The sequence below is a fragment of the Rhinoderma darwinii genome, chromosome 7, assembly GCF_050947455.1.
Source record: "Rhinoderma darwinii isolate aRhiDar2 chromosome 7, aRhiDar2.hap1, whole genome shotgun sequence".
Classification (NCBI taxonomy): domain Eukaryota; kingdom Metazoa; phylum Chordata; class Amphibia; order Anura; family Rhinodermatidae; genus Rhinoderma; species Rhinoderma darwinii.
In genome coordinates this window covers 143,799,904-143,814,706 of record NC_134693.1, presented here as the reverse complement: position 1 = coordinate 143,814,706, position 14,803 = coordinate 143,799,904, and the positions used below count along the sequence as shown (strand labels likewise).

Genomic DNA, 14,803 nt, shown 5'->3' with positions numbered 1-14,803 from the left:
TCAACTATGCAGAGGTGACGTTCAGGAGTCAGGGAAAGCTGGGTATCGATATGCACAGAGTATTAAAGGGGAATCTCTGTAACTGAAGGACTGGGTTTCTCTTGGCGTCACTCTGATAAGACAAGGCTCGGCTGATCATGGGTTCTGGGTGTGATGTGTAGATTCCGTGTCGCCCGCTGCCGCCACATCCTATCATCGCGCGCCTGACTCTACGCCGGCAGGAAGCCACAATGAGGCGTTCGCTGGGACCTCGATACCTCGGCAGCATTTCTTATCAGGTCTCACAGAATGACGTCTCTAAGCTTCTACACCGGCGCTCTGCAGCTGTTGAGAAACTACAAGGCCCAGCATTCCCTGACCCTGCATGCTGGGAGTGGTAGTTTCACAAGTGCTTAGTCTCCGGTTACTTTTTTTAAACAAACCCTTTAGAGTCACAGACAAGGACACACAACCTGGCGCTTCTCTATCCAGCTGAGCGCGACTGAAAATGGCGCAGATACAATGGAAAATATGGAGGTAAAAACGGACGCCAAATTTATTGGCTTATTCCTATTTTCTATAGCAGAAGCTGCGGCGGTCACGCGTGGGGGCGTCCTCCTGCGTGCCAATCTGCAGAGCGGTCAGTGTCCGGAGGGGGGATGGCGCAGCACTGATATACATACACTACCGTTCAAAAGTTTGGGGTCACCCAAACAATTTTGTGTTTTCCATGAAAACTCCCACTTATATTTATCAAATGAGTTGCAAAATGACTAGAAAATACAGTCCAGACATTGACAAGGTTAGAAATAATGATTTTCTCCTTCAGACTTTGCTGCCAGTTGTGGACCTGTGAGGCGTCTATTTCTCACACTAGAGACTCTAATGTACTTGTCTTGTTGCTCAGTTGTGCAGCGGGGCCTCCCACTTCTCTTTCTACTCTGGTTAGAGCCTGTGTGTGCTGTCCTCTGAAGGGAGTAGTACACACCGTTGTAGGAAATCTTCAGTTTCTTGGCAATTTCTCGCATGGAATAGCCTTCATTTCTAAGAACAAGAATAGACTGTCGAGTTTCACATGAAAGCTCTCTTTTTCTAGCCATTTGGAGAGTTTAATCGAACCCACAAATGTAATGCTCCAGATTCTCAACTAGCTCAAAGGAAGGTCAGTTTTATAGCTCCTCTAAACAGCAAAACTGTTTACAGCGGTGCTAACATAATTGCACAAGGGTTTTCAAGTGTTTTCTAATCATCCATTAGCCTTCTAACACATTTAGCAAACACAATGTACCATTAGAGCACTGGAGTGACGGTTGCTGGAAATGGGCCTCTATACACCTATGTAGATATTGCATTAAAACCAGACGTTTGCAGCTAGATTAGTCATTTACCACATTAACAATGTATAGAGGGGATTTCTGATTCATTTCATGTTATCTTCATTGAAAAAAACTGGGCTTTTCTTGCAAAAATAAGGACATTTCTAAGTGACCCTAAACTTGTGAACGGTAGTGTGTGTGTATATATATATATACACAGCAGGTATCCAGCGCCATGTTTGTAAATGTACTTGCGCCATTTTCCTGCCGCACTTAGATGTAGACGTGAGTGAGAGGCGATTCATCTCGACAACAAACAATCCAAAATCTGTAACAATGGAGGCGTTTAATGCGGCGACCGCCACTCGTGTCACGTACAGAACAAGAACAAAATCCAAAATGTCGCCGTCTCCAGCCACAAGCAAAACACCGACCCGAATAAATAATTATAAGTGTAGCGGTCAGCGCTGTGGGCGGAGCTCTGTCATGCTGAGCGGATACAGTCGCACGTTATAGCTGCCCATGAACATAAATCTCCGGCAGTTTTCCTTTTGCGCTTTGTCGGCAGCGATGACGGGACGGGATCTCACGGTTACAGTTTCACATCTGAGTTTTCATTTCCTCCTTCACGGACTCGCTCACCAGATCGCAGGCTTTCCTATGTTTCTGCCAGTGATCCACCTGACATTGCCTGCGACGGAGAAGAGACGAGCGGAGAGCAATGAGCAAAGACAAGAAGGAGCAAAGACAAGAAGGAGCAAAGACAAGAAGGAGCAAAGACAACGGAGAGCACGGGTCAGCGGATAATGTTTCTACCTCTGAAATATACATTTATTATTCATCTGTTATTTATATAAAGCCAACATATTCCGCAGCGCTGTACAGAGGTCATCACTCACTGTCCCCTTAGGAGGAAACTAAAGTACCACAAGAAAACCCACGCAAACCATGTGCTGCCCATTATATAGAATTCATCTCTATAAACAGTGGAGTCACTGTGATCCTGAGTTACATCCTGTATTATACTCCAGAGCTGCACTCACTATTCTGCTGGTGGAGTCACTGTACATACATTACATTACTTATCCTGTACCGATCCTGAGTTACATCCTGTATTATACTCCAGAGCTGCACTCACTATTCTGCTGGTGGAGTCACTGTGTACATACATTACTTATCCTGTACTGATCCTGAGTTACATCCTGTATTATACTCCATAGCTGCACTCACTATTCTGCTGGTGGAGTCACTGTGTACATACATTACATTACTTATCCTGTACCGATCCTGAGTTACATCCTGTATTATACTCCAGAGCTGCACTCACTATTCTGCTGGTGGAGTCACTGTGTACATACATTACATTACTTATCCTGTACTGATCCTGAGTTACATCCTGTATTATACTCCAGAGCTGCACTCACTGGTATAGTACTGAATAGTGAGTGCACCCCTCCTGCATGATGTGTAAACTCGCTATAATTAGAAATATGTCACCTGTGATGTCACGGTCATACTTCTGGCTGTATCTCTCGGCACTCACCTGTTGCAGTACCATTCGCTCTGGCAGCGGGAGCAGCGTTTTGCGGCCTCTGCTCCACACGCTCCACACTTGGGTTTATCCGGGACTAGCGCTTCCATTACATCCATGTCATAGGTCTGCGCCCACCTGCCGGGAATGATGTACTCCGGGTTATTGTGCATCCCTGCAGGGGGGGCACATACATATACTGTGATCGCTGGGGGTGACACTGACCTCTGGGCCTGGTGACGCAGGTCATCATCACTGGGGGAGAATGAATGCTTCACCTGGTGCTTCGCTATTGCCTTCCATTTCCCAGAATTCTCTCTGATAATGGAGTCCCAGACTTCCGGAACCTGACAAAGATGATAAAATAACAGACAGAGCAACAGCGAAAGAATTAGCGCTGTATGGGGGAGGGGCATGTTCCTCTGAGAGCTGAACACAGCGCACGCACAAGTCTCCGTCCTGTCCTGGACTTCAAGCTGATACCTTCTAGTAAGCCTTCAGCTGTGTGAACAGGACTAGGTCAGGGTGGAATTTAAGTTGAATGTAAACAAGGATGTTCATATCCACTGACAGCAAGCAGAGATCTTGAAAATGGTGAGACATTGAATCACAAATGCCCACATTTCTGAAAATGTTTACACCCGTTTTTGGTGAAAACTGGGCATCGGAACGTGTGCCAAATTCGCTACTGAGACCCACGCTGTGGTACCTGCTCTATGATCAGCTCCTTCTTTGGCGCCGCCGGTTCGCTCACAGACAGATGACTCAGAAATCGCTGCAGCTCCGCTAAGTTTGGCAGTTGATCAATGAGGACTTCAGTGAGGTGAGAGCGGAGCTGAAACGACAGGTTAGGAGGACGGGTGATATATCGATCGCGGCCTGTGGAAAGTTATTGATTATCATTAGTCCTACTTGATAAGGACAGTGACAACCAGGCGTTGCGAATATTGAGAAGATGCGTCAGCAGGGGGCGCTACCTTGAGCAGTTGTCCTCTGGTGAAGCTGTTGATGTTGTATTTCCGCTGGCACTCCGGCCTCAGCAGCAGATTGTACAGGGAGATCCACACCTGACCGTCCAGCTTGGTCATCTTCTGCTGGTCCTCGGCCGGTACGGACACCCAGCGGCCGCTCTCGTACGTCTGCAGGTGACCTACAGCCAGGAGACAGTGAGGGGTCTTATATTTAGGTTGAGGGCTACATATTGTATGGAGAAGGTCATGTGACTGTAGAGCTACAACAGCCCCCATGGCCCTGGGGACTACGTCGGTCTGTACCTTTACTCCGCCGCCTCCAGGGGCAGCGGTGCAGCAGCTCCACCAGGACGCAGGGCAGGTTATGGGTATTGAGCAGTCGTGTGGTGACGCTCAGCGGGAGGCTGTAGATACAGGATGTATGTTAGTCTCAGCGTGATACACCCCCCCCCCCCGCCCCTCATCCCGTGTCCCCCCCCAGCTCCTCACCTGTCTGTGAGGTCCGTGATGTATCGTAAAACGGACAGACCCTTCACCGCAATGTCAAAGTCCAAGGCCTCGGCCTGCAGCTTCAGCTCCTGGGGAGGGTGGGATTAGAATCAGCCGCTCCTCTTATATCACTCCAGTACTATTATATCCTCCAGACATTACATCATATATGTGACTGATATCAGCCGCTCCTCTTATAACACTCCAGCACTATTATATCCTCCAGAGACATTACATCATATGTGTGACTGATATCAGCCGCTCCTCTTATATCACTCCAGTACTATTATATCCTCCAGAGACATTACATCATATGTGTGACTGATATCAGCCGCTCCTCTTATATCACTCCAGTACTATTATATCCTCCAGAGACATTACATCATATGTGTGACTGATATCAGCCGCTCCTCTTATATCACTCCAGCACTATTATATCCTCCAGAGACATTACATCATATGTGACTGATATCAGCCGCTCCTCTTATATCACTCCAGTACTATTATATCCTCCAGAGACATTACATCATATGTAACTGATATCAGCCGCTCCTCTTATATCACTCCAGCACTATTATATCCTCCAGAGACATTACATCATATGTGTGACTGATATCAGCCGCTCCTCTTATATCACTCCAGTACTATTATATCCTCCAGAGACATTACATCATATGTGACTGATATCAGCCGCTCCTCTTATATCACTCCAGTACTATTATATCCTCCAGAGACATTACATCATATGTGACTGATATCAGCCGCTCCTCTTATATCACTCCAGAACTATTATATCCTCCAGAGACATTACATCATATGTGACTGATATCAGCCGCTCCTCTTATATCACTCCAGAACTATTATATCCACCAGAGACATTACATCATATGTGACTGATATCAGCCGCTCTTCTTATATCACTCCAGTACTATTATATCCTCCAGACATTACATCATATGTGTGACTGATATCAGCCGCTCCTCTTATATCACTCCAGCACTATTATATCCTCCAGAGACATTACATCATATGTGTGACTGATATCAGCCGCTCCTCTTATATCACTCCAGCACTATTATATCCTCCAGAGACATTACATCATATGTGTGACTGATATCAGCCGCTCCTCTTATATCACTCCAGTACTATTATATCCTCCAGAGACATTACATCATGTGTGACTGATATCAGCCGCTCCTCTTATATCACTCCAGAACTATTATATCCTCCAGAGACATTACATCATATGTGACTGATATCAGCCGCTCCTCTTATATCACTCCAGTACTATTATATCCTCCAGACATTACATCATATGTGACTGATATCAGCCGCTCCTCCTATATCACTCCAGTACTATTATATCCTCCAGAGACATTACATCATATGTGTGACTGATATCAGCCGCTCCTCTTATATCACTCCAGTACTATTATATCCTCCAGAGACATTACATCATATGTGTGACTGATATCAGCCACTCCTCTTATATCACTCCAGTACTATTATATCCTCCCGAGACATTACATCATATGTGTGACTGATATCAGCCACTCCTCTTATATCACTCCAGCACTATTATATCCTCCAGAGACATTACATCATATGTGTGACTGATATCAGCCGCTCCTCTTATATCACTCCAGTACTATTATATCCTCCAGAGACATTACATCATATGTGACTGATATCAGCCGCTCCTCTTATATCACTCCAGTACTATTATATCCTCCAGTACTATTATATCCTCCAGACATTACATCATATGTGTGACTGACATCAGCCGCTCCTCTTATAACACTCCAGCACTATTATATCCTCCAGACATTACATCATATGTGACTGATATCAGCCGCTCCTCTTATATCACTCCAGTACTATTATATCCTCCAGAGACATTACATCATATGTGTGACTGATATCAGCCGCTCCTCTTATAACACTCCAGCACTATTATATCCTCCAGAGACATTACATCATATGTGACTGATATCAGCCGCTCCTCTTATAACACTGCAGCACTATTATATCCTCCAGAGACATTACATCATATGTGTGACTGATATCAGCCGCTCCTCTTATATCACTCCAGCACTATTATATCCTCCAGAGACATTACATCATATGTGTGACTGATATCAGCCGCTCCTCTTATAACACTCCAGCACTATTATATCCTCCAGAGACATTACATCATATGTGACTGATATCAGCCGCTCCTCTTATAACACTCCAGTACTATTATATCCTCCAGACATTACATCATATGTGTGACTGATATCAGCCGCTTTTCTTATATCACTCCAGTACTATTATATCCTCCAGAGACATTACATCATATGTGACTGATATCAGCCGCTCCTCTTATAACACTCCAGTACTATTATATCCTCCAGACATTACATCATATGTGTGACTGATATCAGCCGCTTTTCTTATATCACTCCAGTACTATTATATCCTCCAGAGACATTACATCATATGTGACTGATATCAGCCGCTCCTCTTATATCACTCCAGTACTATTATAAGCTCCGGACTATTATAATAACTGTACAGGCCAGAGTAAAACATTATAAACTCTGCATGATGTGCCGGTGTGGGTCTTTATATAGGTATAACTCACGGCTTCTTTGTGCGGACATGTGTAGGACCCTGTACAGACCTGCTAGGTGGCGGCTAAAGAAATGTTCGGCAGTAAAATGCAGCTTTTGTGTTGCGTTTCGCTCTCCTCGCTCGGGATCCGCAGTGAATTGTGTACTGTACCTCCAGTGATGAGGTCTCACTGCCAGAGCTCGGCAGCCTGTCCTGTCCCGGGATCTCCCCTGCAGAACAGCGCGACAGCAACAGCGTCAGCTTCCGGTGACAATAATCAACGAGATCCAGCGCCAGCTCCTCCGCAGATTCACACACGTCCTGGTACAGACAGAGGGTGACAATGAAGCCACACCATGAGCTGATATTATCAGTGCGGGCAAAGATCTTTCTGTAACTTTCTAATATACTCTAAATTTATCACCCATCTCTGCTTGCTGTCAGGGAATGGGAACATTCTATTTTCTTTTTAGAGCCTGACTGTCCTGTTCACACAGCTCATGGGTTTATTACATTGAGAGATGACTGCAGGCGGTGGGCAGGGAACTCCCAGCACAGGACTGTGGTATAACAGGACCTAAGAGCAGAGCCATCATTCTGACAGCTGCTGACATTGTAAACAATGGGCACAACACAGCTCCGGCCTCTACAGTATCATGGTGGTGGTGCAGCAGGACACGTCACCAGTACCACATTCAATTGTATAACTGATTCAGGGGCTTTCACATTGTAAACCGCAGACACACTGGGAGAACCGTCCTATTGTCCATGGCGACAAATACTGAGGCGCATTGTAGATGGCGCCGGACGCTCGCGGTCCTGTTACTAATAAGAACCCAGAAACTTCCATAGTTTAGTGCGAAGGTAAAACAGAGTCCAGGCTCCGGAGGTGAGCGCTTCCTATTCTGCTGAATCTCGGATGTGTATATAATACGCGGCGTCTGCAGTGATCGCCTCGCGGGTGGTTTATATCACCATTAAACATGTGATACGTGACAGGTCTGGACACCACGGGATGACTGAACGGAAACGCACACGAGGTTAGTACTACATTATATTGCACCTGTCATCGGAGCAGACCGCCGGCCGCCATTTTTCGGATTCTATTTTAAATAATTATTTTGTTTATGAAAACGTCACGAAGGTAAAATGATATAAATAATGAGATGGCGGTGCCCGGCGCTCAGGGGCGAGAGGCGCCATTGTCTCCTTGCGTCTCACCTTGTGGTAGAATATCGTTTCCAGGAGATTAATGATTGTCGCCTCGTGATGAACCTGCAGGAAACGGACAATGTTCAGTATGTGACGCTGCAGACCCGCCATCAGGGGGGCGCTCACGAGCCACCACATCATCTGTCCTCACTTACCACCATGTACAGGGGGAATGTGCTCCGGGGCCGGAAGTCCTGCAGCTGACAAATCACAGGGAGGACGTTCAGCCTCCAGATCTCAACACTGATCAACTGATGGATCAACGCGGGAACCTGAGAGAGGGAGAGAGGGAGAGACATCAATGTGGGGGAGGGGAGACAGCAGATAGATCAGAACATATATTCGTGTATATTCGGCCCATCATACTTATCGTGTTACCTTTCCATGTGTCACCAGTAAATCCTTTATCATTTCCTCCTGGCCAGCGGACGCGTTGAGGATAGCCTGCATGTTCAGCTTCTCTATGTACTCGTGCTGCTTATACCATCTGAACACAATAAACAAATCATAGAAAATGACAGGAAGACAACCTGAGGAATACAGTGTCAGTATAACCCATACATCTACATGTGACCACCATTATACAGGGCACCTATAGAACGTATCTCCATAAACATAATCACTGTGTACAATACTTATCCTGAGTGATATCCTGTATTATACTCCAGAGCTGCACTCACTATACTGCTGGTGGAGTCACTGTGTACATACATTACATTACTTATCCTGTACTGATCCTGAGTTATATCCTGTATTATACTCCAGAGCTGCACTCACTATTCTGCTGGTGGAGTCACTGTGTACATACATTACATTACTTATCCTGTACTGATCCTGAGTTACATCCTGTATTATACTCCAGAGCTGCACTCACTATTCTGCTGGTGGAGTCACTGTGTACATACATTACTTATCCTGTACTGATCCTGAGTTACATCCTGTATTATTCTCCAGAGCTGCACTCACTATTCTGCTGGTGGAGTCACTGTGTATATACATTACATTACTTATCCTGTACTGATCTTGAGTTATATCCTGTGTTATACTCCAGAGCTGCACTCACTATTCTGCTGGTGGAGTCACTGTGTACATACATTACATTACTTATCCTGAGTTACATCCTATATTATACTCCAGTGCTGCACTCACTATTCTGCTGGTGGAGTCACTGTGTACATACATTACATTACTTATCCTGCACTGATCCGGAGTTATATCCTGTATTATACTCCAGAGCTGCACTCACTATTCTGCTGGTGGAGTCACTGTGTACATACATTACATTACTTATCCTGTACTGATTCTGAGTTACATCCTGTATTATACTCCAGAGCTGCACTCACTATTCTGCTGGTGGAGTCACTGTGTACATACATTACATTACTTATCCTGTACTGATCCTGAGTTACATCCTGTATTATATTCCAGAGCTGCACTCACTATTCTGCTGGTGGAGTCACTGTGTACATACATTACATTACTTATCCTGTACGGATCCTGAGTTACATCCTGTGTTATACTCCAGAGCTGCACTCACTATTCTGCTGGTGGAGTCACTCTGTACATATATTACATTACTTATCCTGTACTGATCCTGAGTTACATCCTGTATTATACTCCAGAGCTGCACTCACTATTCTGCTGGTGGAGTCACTGTGTACATACATTACATTACTTATCCTGCACTGATCCGGAGTTATATCCTGTATTATACTCCAGAGCTGCACTCACTATTCTGCTGGTGGAGTCACTGTGTACATACATTACTTCTCCTGTACTGATCCTGAGTTACATCTTGTATTATACTCCAGAGCTGCACTCACTATTCTGCTGGTGGAGTCACTGTGTACATACATTACATTACTTATCCTGTACTGATCCTGAGTTACATCCTGTATTATACTCCAGAGCTGCACTTACTATTCTGCTGGTGCAGTCACTGTGTATATACATTATATTACTTATCCTGTACTGATCCTAACTTACATCCTGTATTATACTCCAGATCTGCACTCACTATTCTGCTGGTGGAGTCACTGTGTATATACATTACATTACTTATACTGTACTGACCTGAGTTATATCCTGTATTATACTCCAGAGCTGCACTCACTATTCTGCTGGTGGAGTCACTGTGTACATACATTACTTATCCTGTACTGATCCTGTGTTACATCCTGTATTATACTCCAGAGCTGCACTCATTATTCTGCTGGTGGAGTCACTGTGTATATACATTATATTACTTATCCTGTACTGATCCTGAGTTATATCCTGTATTATACTCCAGAGCTGCACTCACTATTCTGCAGGTGGAGTCACTGTGTACATACATTACATTACTTATCCTGTACTGATCCTGAGTTATATCCTGTATTATACTACAGAGCATCACTCACTATTCTGCTGGTGGAGTCACTGTGTACATACATTACATTACTTATCTTGTACTGATCCTGAGTTACATCCTGTATTATACTCCAGAGCTGCACTCACTATTTTGCTGGAGGAGTCACGGTGTACATACATTACATTACTTATCCTGAGTTATATCCTGTATTATACTCCAGAGCTGCACTCACTATTCTGCTGGTGGAGTCACTGTGTACATAAATTACTTATCCTGTACTGATCCTGAGTTACATCCTGTATTATACTCCAGAGCTGCACTCACTATTCTGCTGGTGGAGTCACTACGTGTTATTATTACTATTGTTAGTCCATCAGCTTAGGTTGGTTTTCGGGGCAGGGGAGGAGCAGCCTTCCTGTCCTGTATTAGTCAGTGACTACTATGTTGATGTAGTGACCGCTCCACCGGTATCTCACCCTCCTGAGGCCGTGTCTCGCAGGGGGAACCTCTGTAGACTCTTCACCATTCCCTCAGCTTCTCCATAAAGCAGCACCGCGCTCGGCTCCATCTCACACTGTGCTCCAAATGCGTTAAACTGTTACCATAGAAATACAACACACCACTTCTGAGCATGCGCAGCATCTGATGTCTCCACAACAACGGCCACTTCCTGTCCGCATGCGCAGTGCGGAGCTCTTTGTTTGCTGGTTTACGCTTGCGCGAAGGCGTTTCCTTGAAAAAGAATTGTGATTTGCAATGTGAGCGGAAGTTGATGTTGTTCCCTCTCTTCTCTGTGTCCCGGCTGTTTTGTAACGGCCGGAATAGCTCCGGGCGCCATGTTGGCACACCCTTTGCTTTGTTATGGTTCTTGTAATAGAATGGCACTGAGCTGGATGGGCCCCAAGGTTGTTGAATACATTTTCTTTTTAAGTAAATTTAGTAACTGATTATTTCTTATTATCACGATATTCATATTTGCAAATATATAAAATATGTGATTTACTGTCCTAAAGTTACTGAATTTCATTATGAATAAATACCAGGGACAATGAGCGGTGTATCTAATCCTATCATGTGTGATACTGTCTGCTGAGCTGTGTATCTAATCCTATCATGCGTGATACTGTCTGCTGAGCTGTGTATCTAATCCTATCATGTGTGATACTGTCTGCTGAGCTGTGTATCTAATCCTATCATGCGTGATACTGTCTGCTGAGCTGTGTATCTAATCCTATCATGCGTGATACTGTCTGCTGAGCTGTGTATCTAATCCTATCATGTGTGATACTGTCTGCTGAGCCGCTGTATCTAATCCTATCATGTGTGATACTGTCTCCTGAGCTGTGTATCTAATCCTATCATGTGATACTGTCTCCTGAGCTGTGTATCTAATCCTATCATGTGTGATACTGTCTGCTGAGCCGTGTATCTAATCCTATCATGTGATACTGTCTCCTGAGCTGTGTATCTAATCCTATCATGTGTGATACTGTCTGCTGAGCTGTGTATCTAATCCTATCATGTGTGATACTGTCTCCTGAGCTGTGTATCTAATCCTATCATGTGTGATACTGTCTCCTGAGCTGTGAATCTAATCCTATCATGTGTGATACTGTCTGCTGAGCTGTGTATATAATCCTATCATGTGTGATACTGTCTGCTGAGCTGTGTATCTAATCCTGCCATGTGTGATACTGTCTGCTGAGCCGTGTATCTAATCCTATCATGTGTGATACTGTCTGCTGAGCTGTGTATATAATCCTATCATGTGTGATACTGTCTGCTGAGCTGTGTATCTAATCCTATCATGTGATACTGTCTGCTGAGCTGTGTATCTAATCCTGTCAAGTGTAATACTGTCTCCTGAGCTGCTGTATCTAATCCTATCATGTGTGTTATAATGACATGTCTATGGATTATCTGGGTGGGGGTTATAATGACACGTCTATGGATTATCGGGAGGGGGGGGGGGTGTGTGTTATAATGACACATCTATGGATTATCGGGAGGGGGGGGGGGGTGTGTGTTATAATGACAGGTCTATGGATTATTGGGGGGTGTTCTAATGACACGTCTATGGATTATCGGGGGGTGTTCTAATGACACGTCTGGATTATCGGGGGGTGTTCTAATGACACGTCTGGATTATCGGGGGGTGTTCTAATGACACGTCTATGGATTATCGGGGGGTGTTCTAATGACACGTCTATGGATTATCGGGGGGTGTTATAATGACAGGTCTATGGATTATCGGGGGGGGGTTATAATGACACATCTATGGATTATCGGGGGGTGTTATAATGACACGTCTATGGATTATCTGGGGGGTGTTATAATGACACGTCTATGGATTATCGGGGGGTGTTATAATGACACGTCTATGGATTATCGGGGGGTGTTATAATGACACGTCTATGGATTATCGGGGGGTGTTATAATGACACGTCTATGGATTATCGGGGGGTGTTATAATGACACGTCTATGGATTATCGGGGGGTGTTATAATGACACGTCTATGGATTATCAGGGGGTGTTATAATGACACGTCTATGGATTATCTGGGGGGTTATAATGACACGTCTATGGATTATCGGGGGGTGTTATAATGACACGTCTATGGATTATCGGGGGGTGTTATAATGACACGTCTATGGATTATCGGGGGGGGGGGGGTGTTATAATGACACGTCAATGGATTATCGTGGATTATCTGGGGGGTGTGTTATAATGACACGTCTATGGATTATCGGGAGGTGTTATAATGACACGTCTATGGATTGTCGGTGGGGGGGGTGTTATAATGACACGTCTATGGATTGTCGGTGGGGGGGGTGTTATAATGACACGTCTATGGATTATTGGGGGGTTATAATGACACGTCTATGGATTATTGGGGGGTTATAATGACACGTCTATGGATTATTGGGGGGTTATAATGACACATCTATGGATTATTGGGGGGGGGGTGTGTGTTATAATGACTCGTCTGTGGATTATCTGGGGGGCGTTCTTATGACACGTCTATGGATTATCGGGGGGGTGTTCTAATTACACGTCTATGGATTATCGGGGGGGGGGGGTGTTATAATGACACGTCTATGGATTATTGGGGGGGGGTTATAATGACACCTATAGATTATCGGGGGGGGGGGTTATAATGACACGTCTATAGAGTATCGGGGGGGGGGTTATAATGACACATCTATAGATTATCGGGGGGGGGGGTTATAATGACACGTCTATAGATTATCGGGGGGGGGGTTATAATGACACGTCTATAGATTATCGGGGAGGGGGTTATAATGACACATCTATAGATTATCGGGGGGGGGGGTTGTAATGACACGTCTATAGATTATCGGGGGGGGGTTATAATGACACGTCTATAGATTATCGGGGAGGGGGGGGTTGTAATGACACGTCTATAGATTATCGGGGGGGGGGGTTGTAATGATAACTCTCTCCCCCAGAGTCCAGGGTGGGACCTGAGTCCCCTGAGGCGGAACCTTTCTTTCAGGTCGGAACGTTGTGTGCCGTGTCCGGTGTTCCCGGCGGGGCGGCGCTGAGCGGACAGGCCTGTAGGGACAGAGCGGAGGCGGGGAAGACTCTGAGAGGCCGGAACAGGAGTCCGGGAAACGGGGAACACCGGAGCTAGAGAGAAAGCCCGGGCTGAGGGCAGGACCGAGCCGTACAAGTGTGAGGTGAGTGCTCGCCCCTCCCCCGCAGTGTACACACCACTGCCCATAGGCGGCTCTAGAGGAGGAAATGTTATCATATACACGTGTGCATTATATAGGGGTCCCGGGACCCAGGACACAGCCCCTCCCCCAGGTCAGTGTGTATATGACCCGGGATCTATAGTGGATGATGGATCGGTGTGTATGTGACCCGGGATCTATAGTGGATGATGATGGATCGGTGTGTATGTGACCGTGGATCTATAGTGGATGATGGATCGGTGTGTATGTGGCCCTGGATATATAGTGGATGATGAGGGATCGGAGTGTATGTGACCCTGGATCTATAGTGGATGATGAGGGATCGGAGTGTATGTGACCCTGGATCTATAGTGGATGATGAGGGATCGGAGTATATGTGACCCTGGATCTATAGTGGCTGATGATGGATCGGTGTGTATGTGACCCTGGATCTATAGTGGATGATGATGGATCGGTGTGTATGTGACCCTGGATCTATAGTGGATGATGGATCGATGTGTATGTGACCCCGGATCTATAGTGGATGATGGATCGGTGTGTATGTGACCCCGGATCTATAGTGGATGATGATGGATCGGTGTGTGTGACCCTGGATCTGTAGTGGATGATGGATAGGTGTGTATGTGACCCGGAATCTATA

General features: G+C 45.5%; 2 protein-coding genes across 3 annotated transcripts in view; one reads left to right on the top strand and one right to left on the bottom strand.

The window, feature by feature from the left end:
- RAD54L2 (RAD54 like 2) overlaps window positions 1-14,803 on the top strand; it is an 87,030-nt gene that overhangs the window by 43,786 nt on the left and 28,441 nt on the right. Inside the window, exon 1 of one of the 2 annotated variants that reach the window (XM_075831953.1) lies at window positions 13,901-14,145. The exons of the other annotated variant lie outside the window; for it this stretch is intronic. The gene's annotated coding sequence lies outside the window, so the exon portion shown is untranslated. Of the gene's footprint in view, window positions 1-13,900; window positions 14,146-14,803 lie in introns of those variants that run through there. 2 annotated transcript variants of the gene reach the window in all.
- On the bottom strand, window positions 1,627-11,124 carry ZMYND10 (zinc finger MYND-type containing 10). Its single transcript, XM_075831957.1, has 12 exons — window positions 10,920-11,124; window positions 8,472-8,580; window positions 8,249-8,365; window positions 8,103-8,156; window positions 7,053-7,202; window positions 4,287-4,375; window positions 4,101-4,201; window positions 3,804-3,976; window positions 3,536-3,661; window positions 3,052-3,173; window positions 2,839-2,964; window positions 1,627-1,986 (listed from the first exon to the last, which is right to left on the bottom strand). The coding sequence occupies exons 1-12, from the start codon at window positions 11,009-11,011 to the stop codon at window positions 1,896-1,898; spliced, it is 1,350 nt and encodes a 449-aa protein (XP_075688072.1). The 5' UTR covers window positions 11,012-11,124; the 3' UTR covers window positions 1,627-1,895.